Here is a 17,576-nt window from a genome sequence, read left to right as displayed (position 1 = left end):
CCAGCCCAGTGCATTGAAGATGTTCTGGACTTGGCCCCTTTTCACCTACTATTGCTTCTGCTTACAATGTACATTTCACAAATATTTCATGACTCATTTTCTGAATGTTCAGGTGTCTGCTCAATATGACCTCAGAAAGATGACCACTCTAACTCGACTGCTCTATCTAAAATAACTCTCAGAGTTTTTCATTTTCTTCATAGCACTTAACTGATATTATGTATTTAGTTATTGTCTGTCTTACTCTCTAGAAGATAAGCTTCATGAGGCAGGAATTTTTGTTGTCTTTGCTGTTATACCCCTAGGACTTGGCACATAATAAGTGCTTAATAAATATTTGTGGAATGAATAAATAAATGAATGAATCTCCATTCTCATATCAGTCATTTATTCAACCTTCAGCCATTCTTCAAATACATATTGAATTTCTTCTATATGCCAGACACTGTGTTAGAGGTACATTGGTAATCAAAATAGACATAATCCTTGCCTTCAGAGAGCTTTTGGGGAGGCGGGAAGATAAACATAAAAGAAACAATAAATATGAATAATTGTGAAGGATTTTGAAGAAAAGACTATCAAGAGACCTAGTTTAATTTCTACATGTTTGTGAGTTTTCCAGATATTTCCCTGCTTTTGATTTCAAATTTCATTCCACTGTGGTTACAAAACATACTTTGTATCATTTCTGTCTTTTAAAATTTATTAGGTTTTTATTATAGCCTAGCATATGGTCTATCCTGGAAAAGTTTCCTTATACACATAAGGAAAATGTATATTTTTATTGGGTAGAGTGTTCTATAGATGTCTCTTAGGTCTAGTTGGTTTATACTGTGTTTCAAGTCTTCTATTTCTTTATTGATCTTCTGTCTACAGTAAGTCCCCTACATACGAAGCTTCAAGTTGTGAAGTTTTAAAGATGTGAACATGTGTTTGCATGTCCAATCACGTAAGTTAGCTCACGTGTCTGGCGAACGTCGTCACATGTGTGCATCCTCTACAAGTAGTTGTGCTTTTGTGTACTTTACAGTACAGTACTGTATATAGTACAGTAGTACAGTATCTTTATTTCAAGCCCAGGATGTCCAGAAGCAAGCATAAAAGCAGCAGTATATAGCCGATTGTGTTAGTTGGGTGCCTAGGCTAACTTTGTTGGACTTATGAACAAATTGGGCTTATGAATGAGCTCTCAGAACAGAACTCGTTCGTATGTAGGGGACTTACAATAGTTGTTCTTTACCATTGTTGAAAGTGGGTATTGAAGTTTCCTACTGTTATGCATTGTCTATTTCTCTGTCCATTTCTTTTTTTTTTTTTGGCTGCACTGGGTCTTCATTGCCGCGCGCAGGCTTTCTCTAGTTGCAGCGAGCAGGGGTTACTCTTCATTGCAGTGCATGGGCTTCTCATTGCAGTGGCTTCTCTTGTTGCGGAGCATAGGCTCTAGGTGCACAGGCTTCAGTAGTTGTAGCATGTAGGCCCTAGAGCTTGCGGGCTTCAGTAGTTGAGGTGCATGGGCTCAGTAGTTGCGCTGCGTGGGCTCTGGGGCACACGGGCTTCAGTAGTTGTGGCATGGAGGCTCAGTAGTTGTGGTGCACAGGCTTAGTTGCTCCGTGGCATGTGGGATCTTCCTGGGCCAGGGCTCAAACCCGTGTCCCCTGCATTGGCAGGTGGATTCTTACCCACTGTGCCACCATGGAAGTCCTCTCTGTTCATTTCTGTCAGTTGCTGCTTTATGTATTCTGGTACTGTGTTATTAGGTGCAGTATATTTGTAATTGTTAATATCTTCCTCATGGATTGACTCTCTATCATTATGAAATGTTCTTCTTTATCTCTAACATTTTTTTTTTTTTTTTTTTGCATTACGCGGGCTTCTCGCTGTTGTGGCCTCTCCTGTTGTGGAGCACAGGCTCCGGACGCATAGGCTCAGCAGCCATGGTTCATTGGCCCAGCCGCTCCGCGGCATGTGGGATCTTCCCGGACCGGGGCAAGAACCCGTGTCCCCTGCATCGGCAGGCGGACTCTCAACCACTGCGCCACCAGGGAAGCTCTCTAACAACATTTTTTGCTTTAAAGTCTATTTCATCTGATATTAGCATAGTCACTCCAGCTTTCTTGTGGTTGCTGTTTGCATGATTTGTCTTTTTCCATCCTTTTACTTTTCATTTATTTGTATCTTTGAATTTAAAGTGATAGCATATAGTTGGTTCTTGTTTTTATACAGTCTGATAATTTGTCTTTTGATTGAATTGTTCAGTCCATTCATATTTAATGTTATTGGTATAGTGGAATTTACATTTACCCTTCTACTTTTTGTTGTCTATATGTCTCTTGTCTATTTTGTTTCTCTGTTCCTACTTTACTGCTTTCTTTTGCATTATCATTAAATGAACATTTTATAATTCAGTATTTTAATTTCTTTAATGATATTTTTCACGATATTTTTTTGAGTTTTTGATTTGTTTTTTAGTGACTGCCCAAGGGTTTATCTTGTACATCTTGACATATCAGAATCAGCTTCACATTTATACTAGCTCAATTTTAGTAGTGTATTGAAATTTTACTCTCATACAGCTGTATTCCTTTCCCCTCCTTTTTGCAGTATTATTGTTATACATATTACATCTATTAATATTACAAATGCAACTGTACATTCTTTTCTATTTTTTTATTGAAATGTAGTTGATTTAAAATGTTGTGTTAGTTTCAGGTGTACAGCAAAGTGATTTAGTTATACGTGTGTGTGTGTGTGTGTGTGTGTTTATATTCTTTTTAAGATTTTTTTCCATTATAGGTTATTAGATACTGAGTATAGTTGCCTGTGCTATACAATAGGTCCTTATTGCTTATCTATTTTATATATAGTAGTGTGTATATTTTAATCCAAAACTCCTAATTTACCCCTCCCCCCTTCCCCCTTTGGTAACCATAAGTTTATTTTTTATGTCTGTGAGTCCATTTCTGTTTTGTAAATAAGTTCATTTGTATCATTTTTTTTAGATTCCTTATAAAGCAATATCGTATGATATTTGTCTTTCTCTGTCTGACTTACTTCACTTAGTATGATAATCTCTAGGTCCATCCATGTTGTTGCTAATAGAATTATTTCATTTTTTTTTATGGCTGAGTAATATTCCATTGTGTATATATTGCCACATCTTCTTTATCCGTTCATCTGTCAATGGACACTTAGGTTGCTTCCCCAGCTGTACATTGTTACACTTATTACTTTATCACCTGTAGTCATTTTCTTAACCCAATACAACTATGCTCCCACTGATCTGCTTTGTTCTGTTATTGGCAAATATATTACATTTCTGTACATCACAGGTCCAATATTACATTATATACATATTATTTTATACAATTGCTTTTTAAATCAGTTATGTGAAGAAAGGAGAAAAATATACATTTACACTGTTTTGTTGGTTTTGAGGGGAGGGGGTTTTTGTATTTTGGGATTTTTGGAATTACACAGTTACCTTTATTGGTGCTCCTTGCTTTTTGTGTGGATTCAAATTATCATCTAGTGTCCCTTGCTTTAGCTTGATGAGCTTCCTTTAGTATTTTTTTGTAAAGCAGGTCTGCTGTCAACAAATTCTCTGCTTTTATCTGAGAAACTTTTAATTTCACCTTCATTCTTGAAAGGTAGCTTTTCTGGATATAGGATTATTGGTTGACAGTTCTTTTCTTTAAGTCCTTTGACTGTATTATGTCACTGTCTTCTGGCCTCCCTCGTTTCTGCCAGAAAGTCAACTGTTAATCTTACTGGGTTTATATCTGTAAGTGTCAAGTTGTTTTTCTCTAAATGCTTTCAAGATTTCTCCTTGTCTTTAACTTTCAGCATTTTTACATACTGTGTCTGTTTAGGGATCTATGGGTGTATCCTACTTGGACTCCTTAAAGCTTCCTGGCTGTGTAGGTTATTGTCTTTCAATACATTTGAGAAGTCTTCTGCTGTTATTTCTTTTAACATTTTTTCTGCTCTTTTCTCTCTCTCTCTCCCCCCTATCCTTCTGGTGCTCCTATTATGCATACTACTAACTTTGGACTTAGTTTGGGTGTGGTTAGTTTGGCTTAGTTTGGGCTTAGTTTGTTCTTTTTTCTGGTTCCTTGAGGTGTAAATTTAGATTGTTTATTTGAAATCTTTTCTTTTTCGTAATGTAGGCATTTATTGCTCTAAACTGTCCTCTTAGAACTCCTTTTGCTGCATCCCATAAGTTTTGGTATGTTGTGTTTCCACTTTCAATTGTTTGAAGATATTTTATTTTACTTTATTTTATTTTATTTTATTATTATTATTTTTTTTGTGGTACGCGGGCCTCTCACTGTTGTGGCCTCTCCCGTTGTGGAGCACAGGCTCCGGATGCGCAGGCTCAGCGGCCATGGCCCACGGGCCCAGCCGCTCCGCGGCATGTGGGATCCTCCCGGACCGGGGCATGAACCCGTGTCCCCTGCATCGGCAGGCGGACTCTCAACCACTGCGCCACCAGGGAAGCCCTGTTTGAAGATATTTTAAAATTTCCCTCTTGATTTTGTCTTTGACCCATTGGTTGTTCAGGAGCATGTTATTTAATGTCCACATATTTATGAGTTTTCCAGTTTTCCTTCTGTTATTGATTTCTAGTTTCATACCATTGTGGTTAGAAAAGATGCTTGATCTGATTTCAGTCTTCTTAAGTTCATCAAGACTTGTTTTATAGCCCAAGATATGATCTATCCTGGAGAATATTCGATGTGCATTTGAGAAGAAAATGTAGTCTCCTGCTTTGAATGGAATGTTCTGTATATGTCATTTAGGTCCACTTGGCTTAAATTATAGTTCAAGTCCAATATTTCTTTACTGATTTTCCTTTCTGGATGATCTGACCATTGTTCAAAGTGTGGTATTAAAGTCCCTTATTATTTTTGTGTTGCTCTCTATTTCTCTCTTCAATTATGTTAATATTTGCTTTATATATTTAGGTGCTCTGATGTTGGGAGCATAAATACTTACAATTGTTAGATTCCCTTGATGAATTGACCCCTTTATTGTTATATGATGATCTTCTTTGTCTCTTTTTACAGTATTTGACTTAAAGTCTATTTTGTCTAAGCATAGCTACCCTTGCTGTCTTTTTTTTGTGTGTGTGTGGTACGCGGGCCTCTCACTGCTGTGGCCCCTCCCACTTCGGAGCACAGGCTCCAGATGCACAGGCTCAGTGGCCATGGCCCACGGGCCCAGCCGCTCCGTGGCACATGGGATCCTCCCGGACTGGGGCACGAACCTGCGTCCCCTGCATCGGTAGGCAGACCCTCAACCACTGTGCCACCAGGGAAGCCCCCCTGCTGTCTTTTGGTTTCCATGTGCATTTACTGTCTTTTACATACCTTCAGTTTCAGTCTATGTGTGTCTTTAAAGCTGAAGTGATTCTGTTGTAGGCAGCATGTAGTTGAGTCTTTTTTTTTTAACTTTTTAAAATTTATTTTTATTTATTTATCCTTGGCTGCATTAGGTCTTTGTTGCTGCATGCAGGCTTCCTCTAGTTGCGGTGAGCAGGGTCTACTCTTCGTTGTGGTGCATGGGCTTCTCATAGCGGTGGCTTCTCTTGTTGCGGAGCACAGGCTCTAGACACGAGGGCTTCAGTAGTTGTAGCATACAGGCTCAGTAGTTGTGGCTTGCGGGCTCTAGAGCACAGGCTCAGTAGTTGTGGCACATGGGCTTAGTTGTTCCACGGCACGTGGAAGCTTCCCAGACCAGGGCTCGAACCTGTGTCCCCTGCATTGGCAGGTGGATTCTTAACCACCGCACCACCAGGGAAGTCCCGAGTTTTGTTTTTTTAATCCATTCGGCTACTCTGTGTATTTCGATAGGAGAATTTAGTCCATTTACATTTAAAGTAATTATTGATAGGTAAGGGCTTACTATTGCCATTTTGATTGCTGTTTCCTGGGTGTTTTATAGATCCTTTGCTTCTTTCTTTCTCTCGTGCTGTCTTCCTTTGTGATTTGATGATTTTCTGTAGTGGTAGGCTTTGATTCCTTCCTCATTATCTTTTATGTATCTACTATAGATTTTTGCTGTGTAATTTGTTTTGTTTTGTATTTTTACCGTGAGACTGACATAAAACATCTTTTAGTTGTAACATTCTATTTTAAGCTGATAACATCTTAACTTTGATCGCATACAAAACTCTACAGTTTTACTTCCCCCAGGCAAAGTCTCTGAGCTAGGGCTGTGTTTCTGCAAGTGTATATGTAAATATAAATTTTACTTATCAAATTATGTATTAAATACATGAAAACATCTCTTCTCAACTAGAGTTTTTTAAACCCTATGCAAGACCTAACCAGATCAGAATGTAGCATTGGACCCTACACACCCTATGTATGATTTGAAACTTCTCCATGTGTTTCTGATGCACATCCTGGTTAAGAAATCTGTGTCAGAGAAGCTCACTAAATATTAATTCTGAGGGGGATATGCTTGTAAATCTTTTGTGAAGCAGTTTATCGATGCTTCTCCTAAACTGGCCCTTTTAAAGTATGCATTTTCCTTTTTTTCTTTAAAATAGGCTATTTCCATAACTTTGACAAACAAAGGATTATTATACTTGTCTGATTTGTATAATGTCTGTATTACTTTTTTCTCTTGCAGGTGAAAATGAGTTCTTCAGTAAGAAGAAAAGGCAAGCCAGGGAAAGGAGGTGGAAAGGGGTCTTCCAGAGGAGGAAGAGGAGGCAGAAGTCATGCTAGTAAATCTCATGGGGGTGGCAGCGGTGGCGGTGGCATTGGTGGCAATAGAAAGGCCTCAAGTAGAATTTGGGATGATGGCGATGACTTTTGTATCTTCAGTGAATCAAGGCATTCATCCAGGTCATTATACTCTTTGAATATTCAAATGTGAAAACAGTATCAATTCCTGATCTATGGACAACAGATGACTAAGACAAAGGGGGAAAATGCCAAGTAATTCTGGCCAAGTTATCTACCTCTTGTTTTAAAGCCCCCTCTTTGTAACCTTTTCTAAAGGCATGTTGGCAAATAACACCTTTTGTTGGGCCGGGGATGGGGGCGGTGCTTTGAAATCTGAAGTTAACTTTAACTTCCACATGACACTGTGAATTGTGTATAATATTGTTATTGTAATCAGTATTACTAGGAAAGTAAATATTAGAAATGGTGAAGGTGATGAAAATTATTTTAAGTATTTCTTAGGCATTGTAGTTTGAAGGTCCCCAAATGAGATCTGGCTATACTCCATCTGTCTAGTTGATGAATTATCTATTTTTCCAACCAGATCAACCAAATATTTACTGGAGCTTCATGTGATAACCAGTGGTAGATATCATGCCCAGGCTTTTCTCATGTTCAACTTTTAATTAGTGAATAAATTCTGATAATTCTAATGCATGTTTAATGAAAGTAAAGATTTTACTACTGCATGTTATGCAGTATAAATATAAAATTCTCATTGTTTCTCAAATTGCACTTAAAGCTGTTTACTTGAATTTTTAGAGATGGAGAGACTTCTTTAGAGCTGTGTATATATACACATACATACACACACTCTTTTGTGGGAATAATTCTCAACTAAATATTACTTAGAGAGGAATATAGGTGAGTGCTGAAGTTCAGCTGCATCATACATGCTTTTAACTTAAATGAATTCAACTGTATGCATTCAGGAAAAAAAGAAAAAGAAGAACAAATAGTATGTAAGTAGTTAAACTTGCCGCAGAATGAATCTGGGCTCTGTAGTGAGCAGGACACAGGAGAGGAATGTGCTCATCCCTCAGACAGTCTCAGTTTCCAAGTGCTTTTTGTAGCTTAAGCCTCTTGATGTACTGAGTATGTGATATTAATGTTTAAATATATATTTCTTATACATGGTCTCTACCATAATCAAATATTTCACCTGGTATGCAACCAGAGAATCTACATTTTTTTTTCCATTCTAAATGAAAAATGGTCATTTTGGACATACTGAGAGATAATGTATCAGTCTCAAACTTGACACTTTTTTAAGGAATCTTCCAGAATAATCTTATTCTAAAGTATAGTAAAATATAGTAAAATTAAAGTATAGTAAATATACTTTACTATTCTAAAGTATAGTAAAACTGTACTTTCACCTTAGCTGCCGACTTAAGAACCTAAATGCTGAGTTAGATGCAGTTCCATTCTTTCTGAAAACACTGACTTTATAGGTTCTTAGAGTCTTAGACATTCATTCATGCAGGAAATATTTACTCAGTGCCTACCATGCACCAGGCACTGTTTTAGGAACCAGGATTACAGTGATGAATAGAATATTGTCCTTGTCTTCATAGAGGGAGGTTTGAGGTATAAAGACCGTAAACAAAGGTATAATAATAGGTCAGATGGTAAGTGCTATGGAGAAAAATAAAGGATAAAGGGATAGAAAATACTGAAATAGATTGCTGGTTGCTGTTTTCTACGGAGTGATCAGAGAAGACTTCTCTAATGATGTGTCGTTTGAGCCAGGACAAGAAAGAAGTGATGGATAAGCTGTGAAGCTACCTAAGGGAAGAACGTTCAAGGCAGAGGGAACAGCAGGTGCACAGTTCCTAAGGCAGGAGTGTGCTTGGAAGATTTAGGAGATGGCAAGGAAGCCATGTGGCTAGTGTGGATGGGTAAGACGTGATAGGCAGTTAGATTCAAGAGACTATACTGTATAGGATGTTATAGGCCATTATAAGGATTTTGTTTGTTTTTGTTTTAAGTTTTAAAAGTCATGTTCATTGAAGTGTAATTTACGTTCAGTAAAACTCAACCTAAAATTTGACAAATGCAATCATCGCCATAAACAGTTCTTCAAAACTCCCCCATGCCCTTTGCAACACACTCCTCCCTGATCCTTAGGAATCCATTGATCTGTTTTCTGTCAAAGGGGTCAGATATAATCATTAAAATTATTTATTATAGAAACAATCGTAAGCACATAAAACCAAGTTTTTAAAAGGATACTTTGGAATGTATAATCTTTAGAATAGTTTAGAATAGTTCAAAGAATGGGATTTTAAAATAACTTTGAAAATTAAAGCACAGTTGAGAAAGTTGTCTTAGGATAGCTGTAGAATAGCTAGTCTAGTTATTGTGTCAAGCTTCAGGCTGGGGCTGGTCAGTAGAAAAACTATTTTAAATAATGGAATTGAATTCTACAGACATTCTCAATGGGGCAGACATACGTTCTCACAGCTATTTGGCACCTTCTCAAAAGTTCACCCCTGCTACCACCAGGAAAGATCAAGGAAAGCAAAAACATCTGTTCTGTATATATCAGTCATCACATGTTCAAATACACCTTATCTACCTGAAATGCTTCTTTCAGGCGCCATAATTCTGTCTTTCAAGCACCAGCTGTGAGGTTTGTCAGCATCTTGAACTGGACTGAGCCAAGTCACGTGCCATGGCCCAAAAGGCCATTATAAGGACTTTGGCTTTGCTTTGAGTAAAATGGGAAGCCATTGAAGGGTTTGAGGCAAGTGTGTGTGACATCAATCACTCTAGCCAGAGTTACTGCTATTCAGTATATCCCTTCGTGTGAATTAGAAAATGGTGCCCCTTTCTTTGGGCAGTTATAGCTCCAGGATGGATGTCTTGGCAAGCAGAGCATAGACTGGATTTTAGCTTTTGCTGTCCCCTCCTTCCCTACTTTAGGACCCTTTGCATAGTGTATAGTCTGTGCACCCATATTCAGTGGCCCTGCCTCAGTGTGCTCTGTGGAGAATAGACTACAGGGGGACATGGGTTGGAAGCAGGAAGACCAGTTAGAAGGTACACTCCAAGTGGCAATTTCATAGTCAGTTTAATATATAAGTCTGGAGTTCAAGAACAAGATCTAGGCTAGAGAAGTAAATGTATGAGTCCTCTAGGAATAAATGTGCTTTAAGGCTATGGGACTGGATGAGATAGGATATAGAGAAGAGGTCTAAACTTTGAGCCCTGGAGCACTCTAGGCTTTAGAACTGAGAGAGATTAGGAAAATGTGACAAAGTAGATTGAGGAGTTGCCAGTGAAGTAGGAGGAAAACTAAGCTTATTTCTGGAAGTCAAGGAATTAAGGTGTTTTCAAGGGAAGTATCCAATCAGATTGGATTGGATACTTAAAGGGAATATGCAAGTTGTATAAAAAATGCTTCTAATAAGTCAAGAAAAATGTGTTCCGGGAGTTCCCTGGTGGTCCAGTGGTTAGGACTTTCACTGCTGTGGCCCCAGGTTCAATCCCTGGTCGGGAACTAAGGTGCCACAAGCTGCGTGGCACAGCCAATATAAAGAAAAAAGAAAAATGTGTTCTGACAATTGTCCACTGGATTTGGCAATGTGGATAGCACGGGTAACCTTGACGAGAGCTGTTTGGTTTAGTATACTTAGTGTGGAGAAAACCCTATTGGAGTGTGTTTCAGAGAGAAGAGGAAAGAAAGTGGTGACAAAGACAGTGATTTAGATAACCCTTTGAGGGAGTTTTGCTCTAAAGGGCAGGGGAGGGAGGAGAGATAGGACAATAGCTTGAGAGGGATATGCAGTCAAAGGGAAGATTTTTTTTTAAGATGGTAGATGTTATATAGCATGTCTGTATGCTGATGGAAATGATCCAAAGGAGAATGAAGAACTAATGATCTGATGATGCAGAGGGGGGGCTAAGTGCTGGAATGATTTCCTTGAGGAGGTTAAAGAGATTGTGTATACAGTATACAGAGGGACTGACTTTAGGATCGAGGATGGTTCATCCTTAGGAACTGGAAGGAAGGCAAAGTATAGGGGTTTACAAATAAGAGGTAGATGAGATAGGAGCATATGGAAGTTCTCCCCCTACCCGCCCCCCTTTTTTTTTCTCTAATCATGAGGAAACAGACAAGTCCAAATAGAATTCTACAAGACAGCTAGCCTAAGTGCTTCAAAAAAGTCAATGCCAGGAAATAGGTGGGGGAACTATTCTAAATTAAAGGAGTTTGAAAAACAGATAACTAAATGTCATTTTAAACTAGATACTCAATCCGAAAATCTGTAGAAGACATGATTGAGGCAGTTAGGAACTTTGAATATGGATTATATATTAGATGATATCAATATAAAATATCTTGTGAGTGATAAGAGTATTGTGGTTATATAAAAGTATGTCTCTGTTCTTAGGAAATAACATGCTGAAGTATTTAAGAGTGAATGTGATGCCTGCAGCTTACATTCAGATGGTTCAGCAGAGCATGCATGTACCTATATGAGGGAGCATATATATATGCATATATGTGTGTGTAGAGAGAGAAATAAGAAGAAAAGGGCATAAATGTGTGTGTGCATTTAAGTATGGCACTTGTTAACAATTGGTGAATCTTGGTAAATGGTGTTAATTTCTGTAGATTTAAAATTTTTTGAAACTAAAAGGGGAAATGATGAATTTGGGCTAATGTTTCTTTTCAGAGGTTGCAACTAAGTGGTTAAAAACCACAGTCTATTCTATTTTCTCCTTTGCTACCCAGTTTTGCGAGTGTAAGTGTGTGGTTCTTTTCAAAGTCTCAATAATATGTTGGATTTTCAATGCAGAGAAAGTTTCTGCCATTTTCCTAGATTTGTGAAAATTTATAATGAAACATGTCAAGTGAAAAAAAGAAATTTAGTGAGTAAAGTTAAATGTTAGAGCTGATTATTGTTTTAAATACTAAAAAGTATCCCTAAAAAAATCTAAATTCCAAAAATGAAAGATTGGTTAAATAAATTCTAGTACCTCTATATGTATGTGTAACCATTTAAGTTAAGTTGTAGGAAAATATTTAATTTGGGGGAAATGACAGTTTTATTTTGATAAGGAAATAAAGCAAATTATAAAAGATTATATGTGCTGTACAATTTTATAAAAACTGTATGTGAAAAAGAATGTGATTTAAGATGACTTCTGTTTTTTTCTTGGTTCTCTACTTTTCTACAGTGAACATGTATTATTATGATTTTTGTAATCAGGAAATAATAATTTAAGTAAATATTTCAAAAATAGGGCCTAGGGCTTCCCTGGTGGCGCAGTGGTTGAGAGTCCACCTGCCCTTGCAGGGGACAGGGGTTTATGCCCCGGTCCAGGAGGATCCCACATGCCGCGGAGTGGCTGGGCCCATGAACCATGGCCGCTGAGCCTGCGCGTCCAGAGCCTGTGCTCCGCAACAGGAGAGGCCACAACAGTGAGAGGCCCGCATACCGCAAAAAAAAAAAAAAAAAAAAAAAATAGGGCCTAATATTCACAAGATAGGACTCTCAGTTGTTTTCAGATCAAGTACCTCAAATAGAATGAAATGTGTACTCTTTGTATGTAGCACATTTCTTTTGAACATCCACTAGTGCAGAAGGAGTCATCATAGCATTACTTTCTCCAGAGGACTCTTGAGTTAGTGAAGCCAGATTTAATGATGAAGCATCGAATCAGGTTTTTCTCCAGCAGTTTCAATTGAATGAAGTCTGGTAAATACTGTGGAAAATAGAGGATCTCTTCACATTCATTGTCATCTTTTGTAGGGTATTTGACAGTCCAGTCATGTTATATATATTTGGGGACCCTGAGGAGAGTGTAAAAGCTCTGCTCACGGGTAAATGTGTAATTTTGTTCCTGTGTCCTTTGCAGACCTAGTAACAGTAGCATGAGAAAAGGGGACGCACACCCCAAGTGGAAGCCTGAGGCCAAAGCGCCCCTTCAGACTCTGCATATGACTTCTGAGAATCAAGAAAAAGTGAAAGCTCTTCTCCGAGACCTGCAAGAACAAGATGCGGATGCTGGATCTGAGTAAATTATTTTATTTCAGTAAACTACTACATTGAGGAAGATGCATTGGCAGTGTGAGGGTCCTGTGTGTCTTTGGAATACTGTATCAGCACTGATCCTGTAGTGACTGTATAACTAGTTGAAAGTGAGCCAAGAGAAATACAAGAATAATTATTCAGCAACAGTTTTAGAGTGAGTTTGTTTTGCAGTACCTGTGAGCAGTGGTACAGATAGCCTTTTCATCTTTACTTTTTCTAGGACAGTGCTAATATGGATTCAGTAGTTGCTTTATTGATAACCTTTCAAATGAAACCTTGTAGTGAACAAGTAGAAGCATTGTTCTAGGAGCAAATATTGAGTTGATCAGATGAAGTCTTATAATTACACGTCTCATGACCATCTGCCTAAGAGAAAGATTGTTTTAGACTTTTGGCTATTTTGCTTTGTGATTTCAGTTGGAGAGGTTAATCCTTTCCATTTGCCAGAATTAATCAACAGTCAGTCATGAACAGCTCAATTTCCATCCTATCTACAAATCGCTTATCGGTCTTAAACTTAGGAAAGGTGGTTATGCAGCAAAGCAAAAAAAAATAGCGATGGTTTTTATAAGTGAGAAGAGAGAGAGGATAGCCAAGGCTTCTGTAGTTAAGAACGCAGACTCTGGGTCAGACTACCTTGGTTAAAATCTCTAGTTGCTCTTTACTTTATAACCTTTATAATCTTCTCTTAAATTTTAGTTGATCATCTGAAAAAAAAAAAACAGAGATTCCAATCTGGCTGGGTTATTGGGAAGATTTTCAAAGAGATAGTACATATAAAACATTTAACATAGTACCTGGCAGGTAATAAATTCTGTTACTTGCCGAGATATAAATTAGTAGGTCAATAAAAAGTTAAATCAGTGACTGAATAGTGGTCAGGATTCTCTGTCCTTTGGTTCCTTGAATTAAATTCTTAGACTCTTACTAAATTTTTCTTTGAGGTAAGTAGAAATTAACATATGAAAATGTTACTTTGCCAGAAGAGGTGTTTCTGGGGAGGAAGAAGATGATGAGCCTGATTATGATGATGAGCAATACTGGTCAGCTGGACGAGAAGCTTCCCTTGTTCCGGACTCAGATCCTTTGGAAGGTGCTGGTTCAGGCCTGGTGGAGCCTCATCATCCAGAATTTACAGTCTCAGCATTTGCAGTGCAAAAGCTTTCCAGGTTTGCTTTCATCATTTATGGGAAAATTGAAGGAAACTGAAAGTGTATTATAAATGCACCTACCACTCCTCGAATACTTTTGTGTTGTGTGCGTTCCAGCGGTACCTGATATGCCCAGTGTCCTCTCTTTTAGGATAAGGAGATGAAGGAGGAGTTAGTATTATCAGGTACACTTTTTCAAGACACAAACCCTGCCTATGTATAGTTATGCCTTCCCATATATGTATTTAAATGAATTTCTCTTTTGAGGTTTGATATTACTCAGTCTTTTTTGTCATGCTTCTCATTTGGCAGGTATGGTTTCAACACCGAGCACTGTCAGGTAGCCCTGAGAATTTGCAATGGAGACGTGGGGGCATCCCTGGAACATCTGCTCACCCAGTGCTTTTCAGAGACATTTGGAGAGAGGATGAAGATCTCTGAGGCCATTGCGCGTATAAGCTTGGATGAGTGTGTGGAACAGCGACAGGAAGAGGCCTTTGCTCTCAAGTCAATCTGTGGAGAAAAATTTATAGAAAGAATTCAGAACAGAGTCTGGACCATTGGATTAGAACTGGGGTATTTGACGAGTAAATTCTGCAAATCCAAGCAAAAGGAAAGTACCAAAAATATACGGGAGATGTCACTTGAAATCTGTAAATTTTACCGCAAAGGAAATTGCAAATTTGGATCAAAGTGCAAATTCAAACATGAAGTGCCCCCAAATCAAACTGTTGGAAGACCAGAAAGAAGTGTAGATGATTCCCATCTAAATGCTGACGAAGATGCATCTTTTTTATACGAACTTGAAATTCGATTTTCTAAAGATCACAAATACCCCTACCAAGCTCCCCTTGTGGCATTTTATTCCACCAATGAGAATCTACCTCTGGCTTGTCGTTTACATATTTCTGAGTTCCTTTATGGCAAGGCCTTGACATTTGCAGAAGCTTCAGAACCTGTTGTATATTCTTTGATAACCCTTTTAGAGGAAGAATCAGAAATAGCCAAGTTACTAACATATACCCATCACAAGTACAGTGTCCCTCCTGTGAACTTTCTGCCAGTATCCTCTGGGACCAGAATAAATAATCCTGTCTGTCGTAAACCAGTGATTCCAAGTAATTCGTTTCTTTCAAATCAAATTCCAGAAGGTATGTAAGTCATTGATGGGGTGTTGTGGAGGCGGGATTTGGAATGATGGATTACAGCAGTCAGAGGCTCTGAGGGCTGGTGTAGGATCTCCCCTGAGCTATGACCTGACTTTACTTGTAAGGCCTTATTCTGTCACTGTGTCTGGCTCCCTGAATTGAAAGTTTGTAGTGATGTATAAGTTTATTCTAGCAGTTGAGGGCTGGAAGAACCTTAAAGCATCCTTCCAGAAAAGTCTGTTTCGTGTAATCCATTTGGTTTCATGTGATTACTTCTGTTATTGTATATAGGATTACTTTAAAATGAGTTTTTAGAGATACTTCTCTTTCTATACCACCATCCATACCCTCCTGCTTTTAGTATGCTAGACCCCCAAAAGTCATTAGGGGATGTCTCTCTTTGTGGGTCCCTAAATCCTCAAATAGAGAAATGTTTGTACAAGCCTCTGGCTTCCTCCAGATCCAAGTGTGCCATACAGATTCTTACATCACAAGTAACCCCCCTTTCAAAGCTCACCGTAGGATCTCTCTTATTTTTTGCCACCTTTCTTTCAGAGCAGCAAGTTTTATTATTTCCCAGGAGTTCCTAGGTAAATGTCAACAGGTAGAGAACAGTGAAACTGCACCGAGATGCGGATGCCAGACAGCTGGCTAGGTTCCCTCACTGGCCCCTTGACTCGCTCCCAACCTACAGCGAGTTCTAGCACTCAGATGTATTCCTCAAGAAATGACAAACTGTGTGTCGTGAACTTTTTTTTTAAGATAACAGCTTTATTAAGATATAATTTGCACACCATGAAATTTACCCTTTTGAAGTGTACAATTCAGTGGTTTTTAGTATATTAACAAAGTTGTGCAACCATGACCACTGTCTAACTCTTGAACGTTTTTATCACCCCAGAAAGAAACTGTACCTGTTAGCAAGTCACTCCTCATTTCTCCCTTCCCCCAACCCCTAACAACCATGAGTCTATATTCTGTCTCTATGGATTTACCTATTCTGGACATTTCATGGAAATGGAATCGTATAGTAAATATGTGGCTTTTTGTGATTGGCTTCTTTCACTTAGCATAATGTTTTCAAGGTTCATCCATGTTGTAGCATGTATCAGTACTTCATTCCTTTTTATTACTGAATACTATTCCATTATATGCACATACCACATTTCATTTATTGATTCATCATATGATAGACATTTGGGTTATTTTGTGTCTTGGAATTGTAGGTATACTTGCAAATATTTGAAACTTTCAGTTAATTCCTGAATGTACAGAGTCTACTGGATTAACAAGGCAGGGCATGATTTTCTTTTCTTTGGGGTTTTTTTGTGGTTTTTTTTTTTGTGGTACACGGGCCTCTCACTGTTGTGGCCTCTCCCGTTGCGGAGCACAGGCTCCGGACGCACAGGCTCAGTGGCCATGGCTCACAGGCCCAGCCGCTCCACGGCATGTGGGATCTTCCCGGACTGGGTCACGAACCCGTGTCCCCTGCATCAGCAGGTGGACTCTCAACCACTGCATCACCAGGGAAGCCCTTTTCTTTGTTTTTAATTTGGTTTAACCAGAGCCACTTACACGTGATTAAAGTTTATTTGGATGCATTTTAAGTTCTTTAGCAGTAGAAGTAGTCGTGTGGAAATGAATGAACTTGTTTTATTCAAGCTTTAACTTTTTCTCCATTTTATGATTTTTTTGTTGTTGTTACTTTGTTAGATAGTGACTTTTCCCTGCTAAAGAAAGGGTTCCATATCGAAAACGTTTCCTTTTATCCCCTTCAAGTTGAAAAAGAATCAGAGCCTGAGGAGGAGACAGATGAGGATGAAGGTCCTGCACCAGTTATGGTGGAGAATGAAAGCTATGTCAACCTTAAGAAAAAGATTTCCAAAAGATATGACTGGCAGGCAAAATCAGTACATGCTGAGAATGTCAAAATCTGCAAGCAGTTCCGAATAAAACAGGTAGGGTATTCTGAGAGAATGGCTAGCATTGCCTCCCTAATGTATGGATGAAGGGATTAGGAATTAGGAAGCTTTGGCTACTCTCCATGGTATACTTTCAGTTCTCTTTTACTCTGATTGGGCAAAGTTTCTGCATGCCACAGCAAACTTGGATGCATGTTCTAGATAGTTTTGGGAAATCCAGTGGCTGATGAAAATGAAACATATATACCAAATATTCTGAGAATCATGTGGCTTTGTTACTATGATAGAAATCTGATAAGTGAAAGGAAAAGTAGTACTGTGATTTACATTAGAAATAACAGTATAGAAAAGGAGAAGGATAAGGAAGGACTCTTACCCCATTTCAGAGGCTCACAGGATAAATAATTTGCCCAAGGTCACATAGCTGATAAATGACAACACAGGGTTTCAAGCTAATTCTCTCTGTTTTCAAAGTCCCTGTTGTTTTTACCCCATTCAGGGGTAAAAATAAGGTTATTTTAAAAGAACTCATAAGTGAAGTATTAGGGCAGAGTTGGATGGAGGATAAAGACGA

At 38.5% G+C, this 17,576-nt stretch overlaps 1 protein-coding gene across 9 annotated transcripts in view; it reads left to right on the top strand.

Moving 5' to 3' along the window:
• The window catches only part of DHX57 (DExH-box helicase 57), a 59,378-nt gene that overhangs the window by 4,143 nt on the left and 37,659 nt on the right, over positions 1-17,576 (top strand). For 5 of the 9 annotated variants that reach the window (XM_082641827.1, XM_082641830.1, XM_082641831.1 and 2 more), the window contains exons 2-6: positions 6,637-6,854; positions 12,606-12,764; positions 13,765-13,950; positions 14,245-15,083; positions 16,860-17,038. In XM_082641827.1, coding sequence (XP_082497953.1) covers positions 6,637-6,854; positions 12,606-12,764; positions 13,765-13,950; positions 14,245-15,083; positions 16,860-17,038 — 1,581 coding nt within the window. Of the gene's footprint in view, positions 1-6,636; positions 6,855-12,605; positions 12,765-13,764; positions 13,951-14,244; positions 15,084-16,859; positions 17,039-17,576 lie in introns of those variants that run through there. The other 4 variants (XM_082641834.1, XM_082641832.1, XM_082641828.1 and 1 more) reach the window with 3 other exon arrangements.

This window comes from Mesoplodon mirus (assembly GCF_964341445.2).
Source record: "Mesoplodon mirus genome assembly, chromosome: 14".
Classification (NCBI taxonomy): Eukaryota; Metazoa; Chordata; class Mammalia; order Artiodactyla; family Ziphiidae; genus Mesoplodon; species Mesoplodon mirus.
This window is presented reverse-complemented; position numbering and strand designations above follow the sequence as displayed.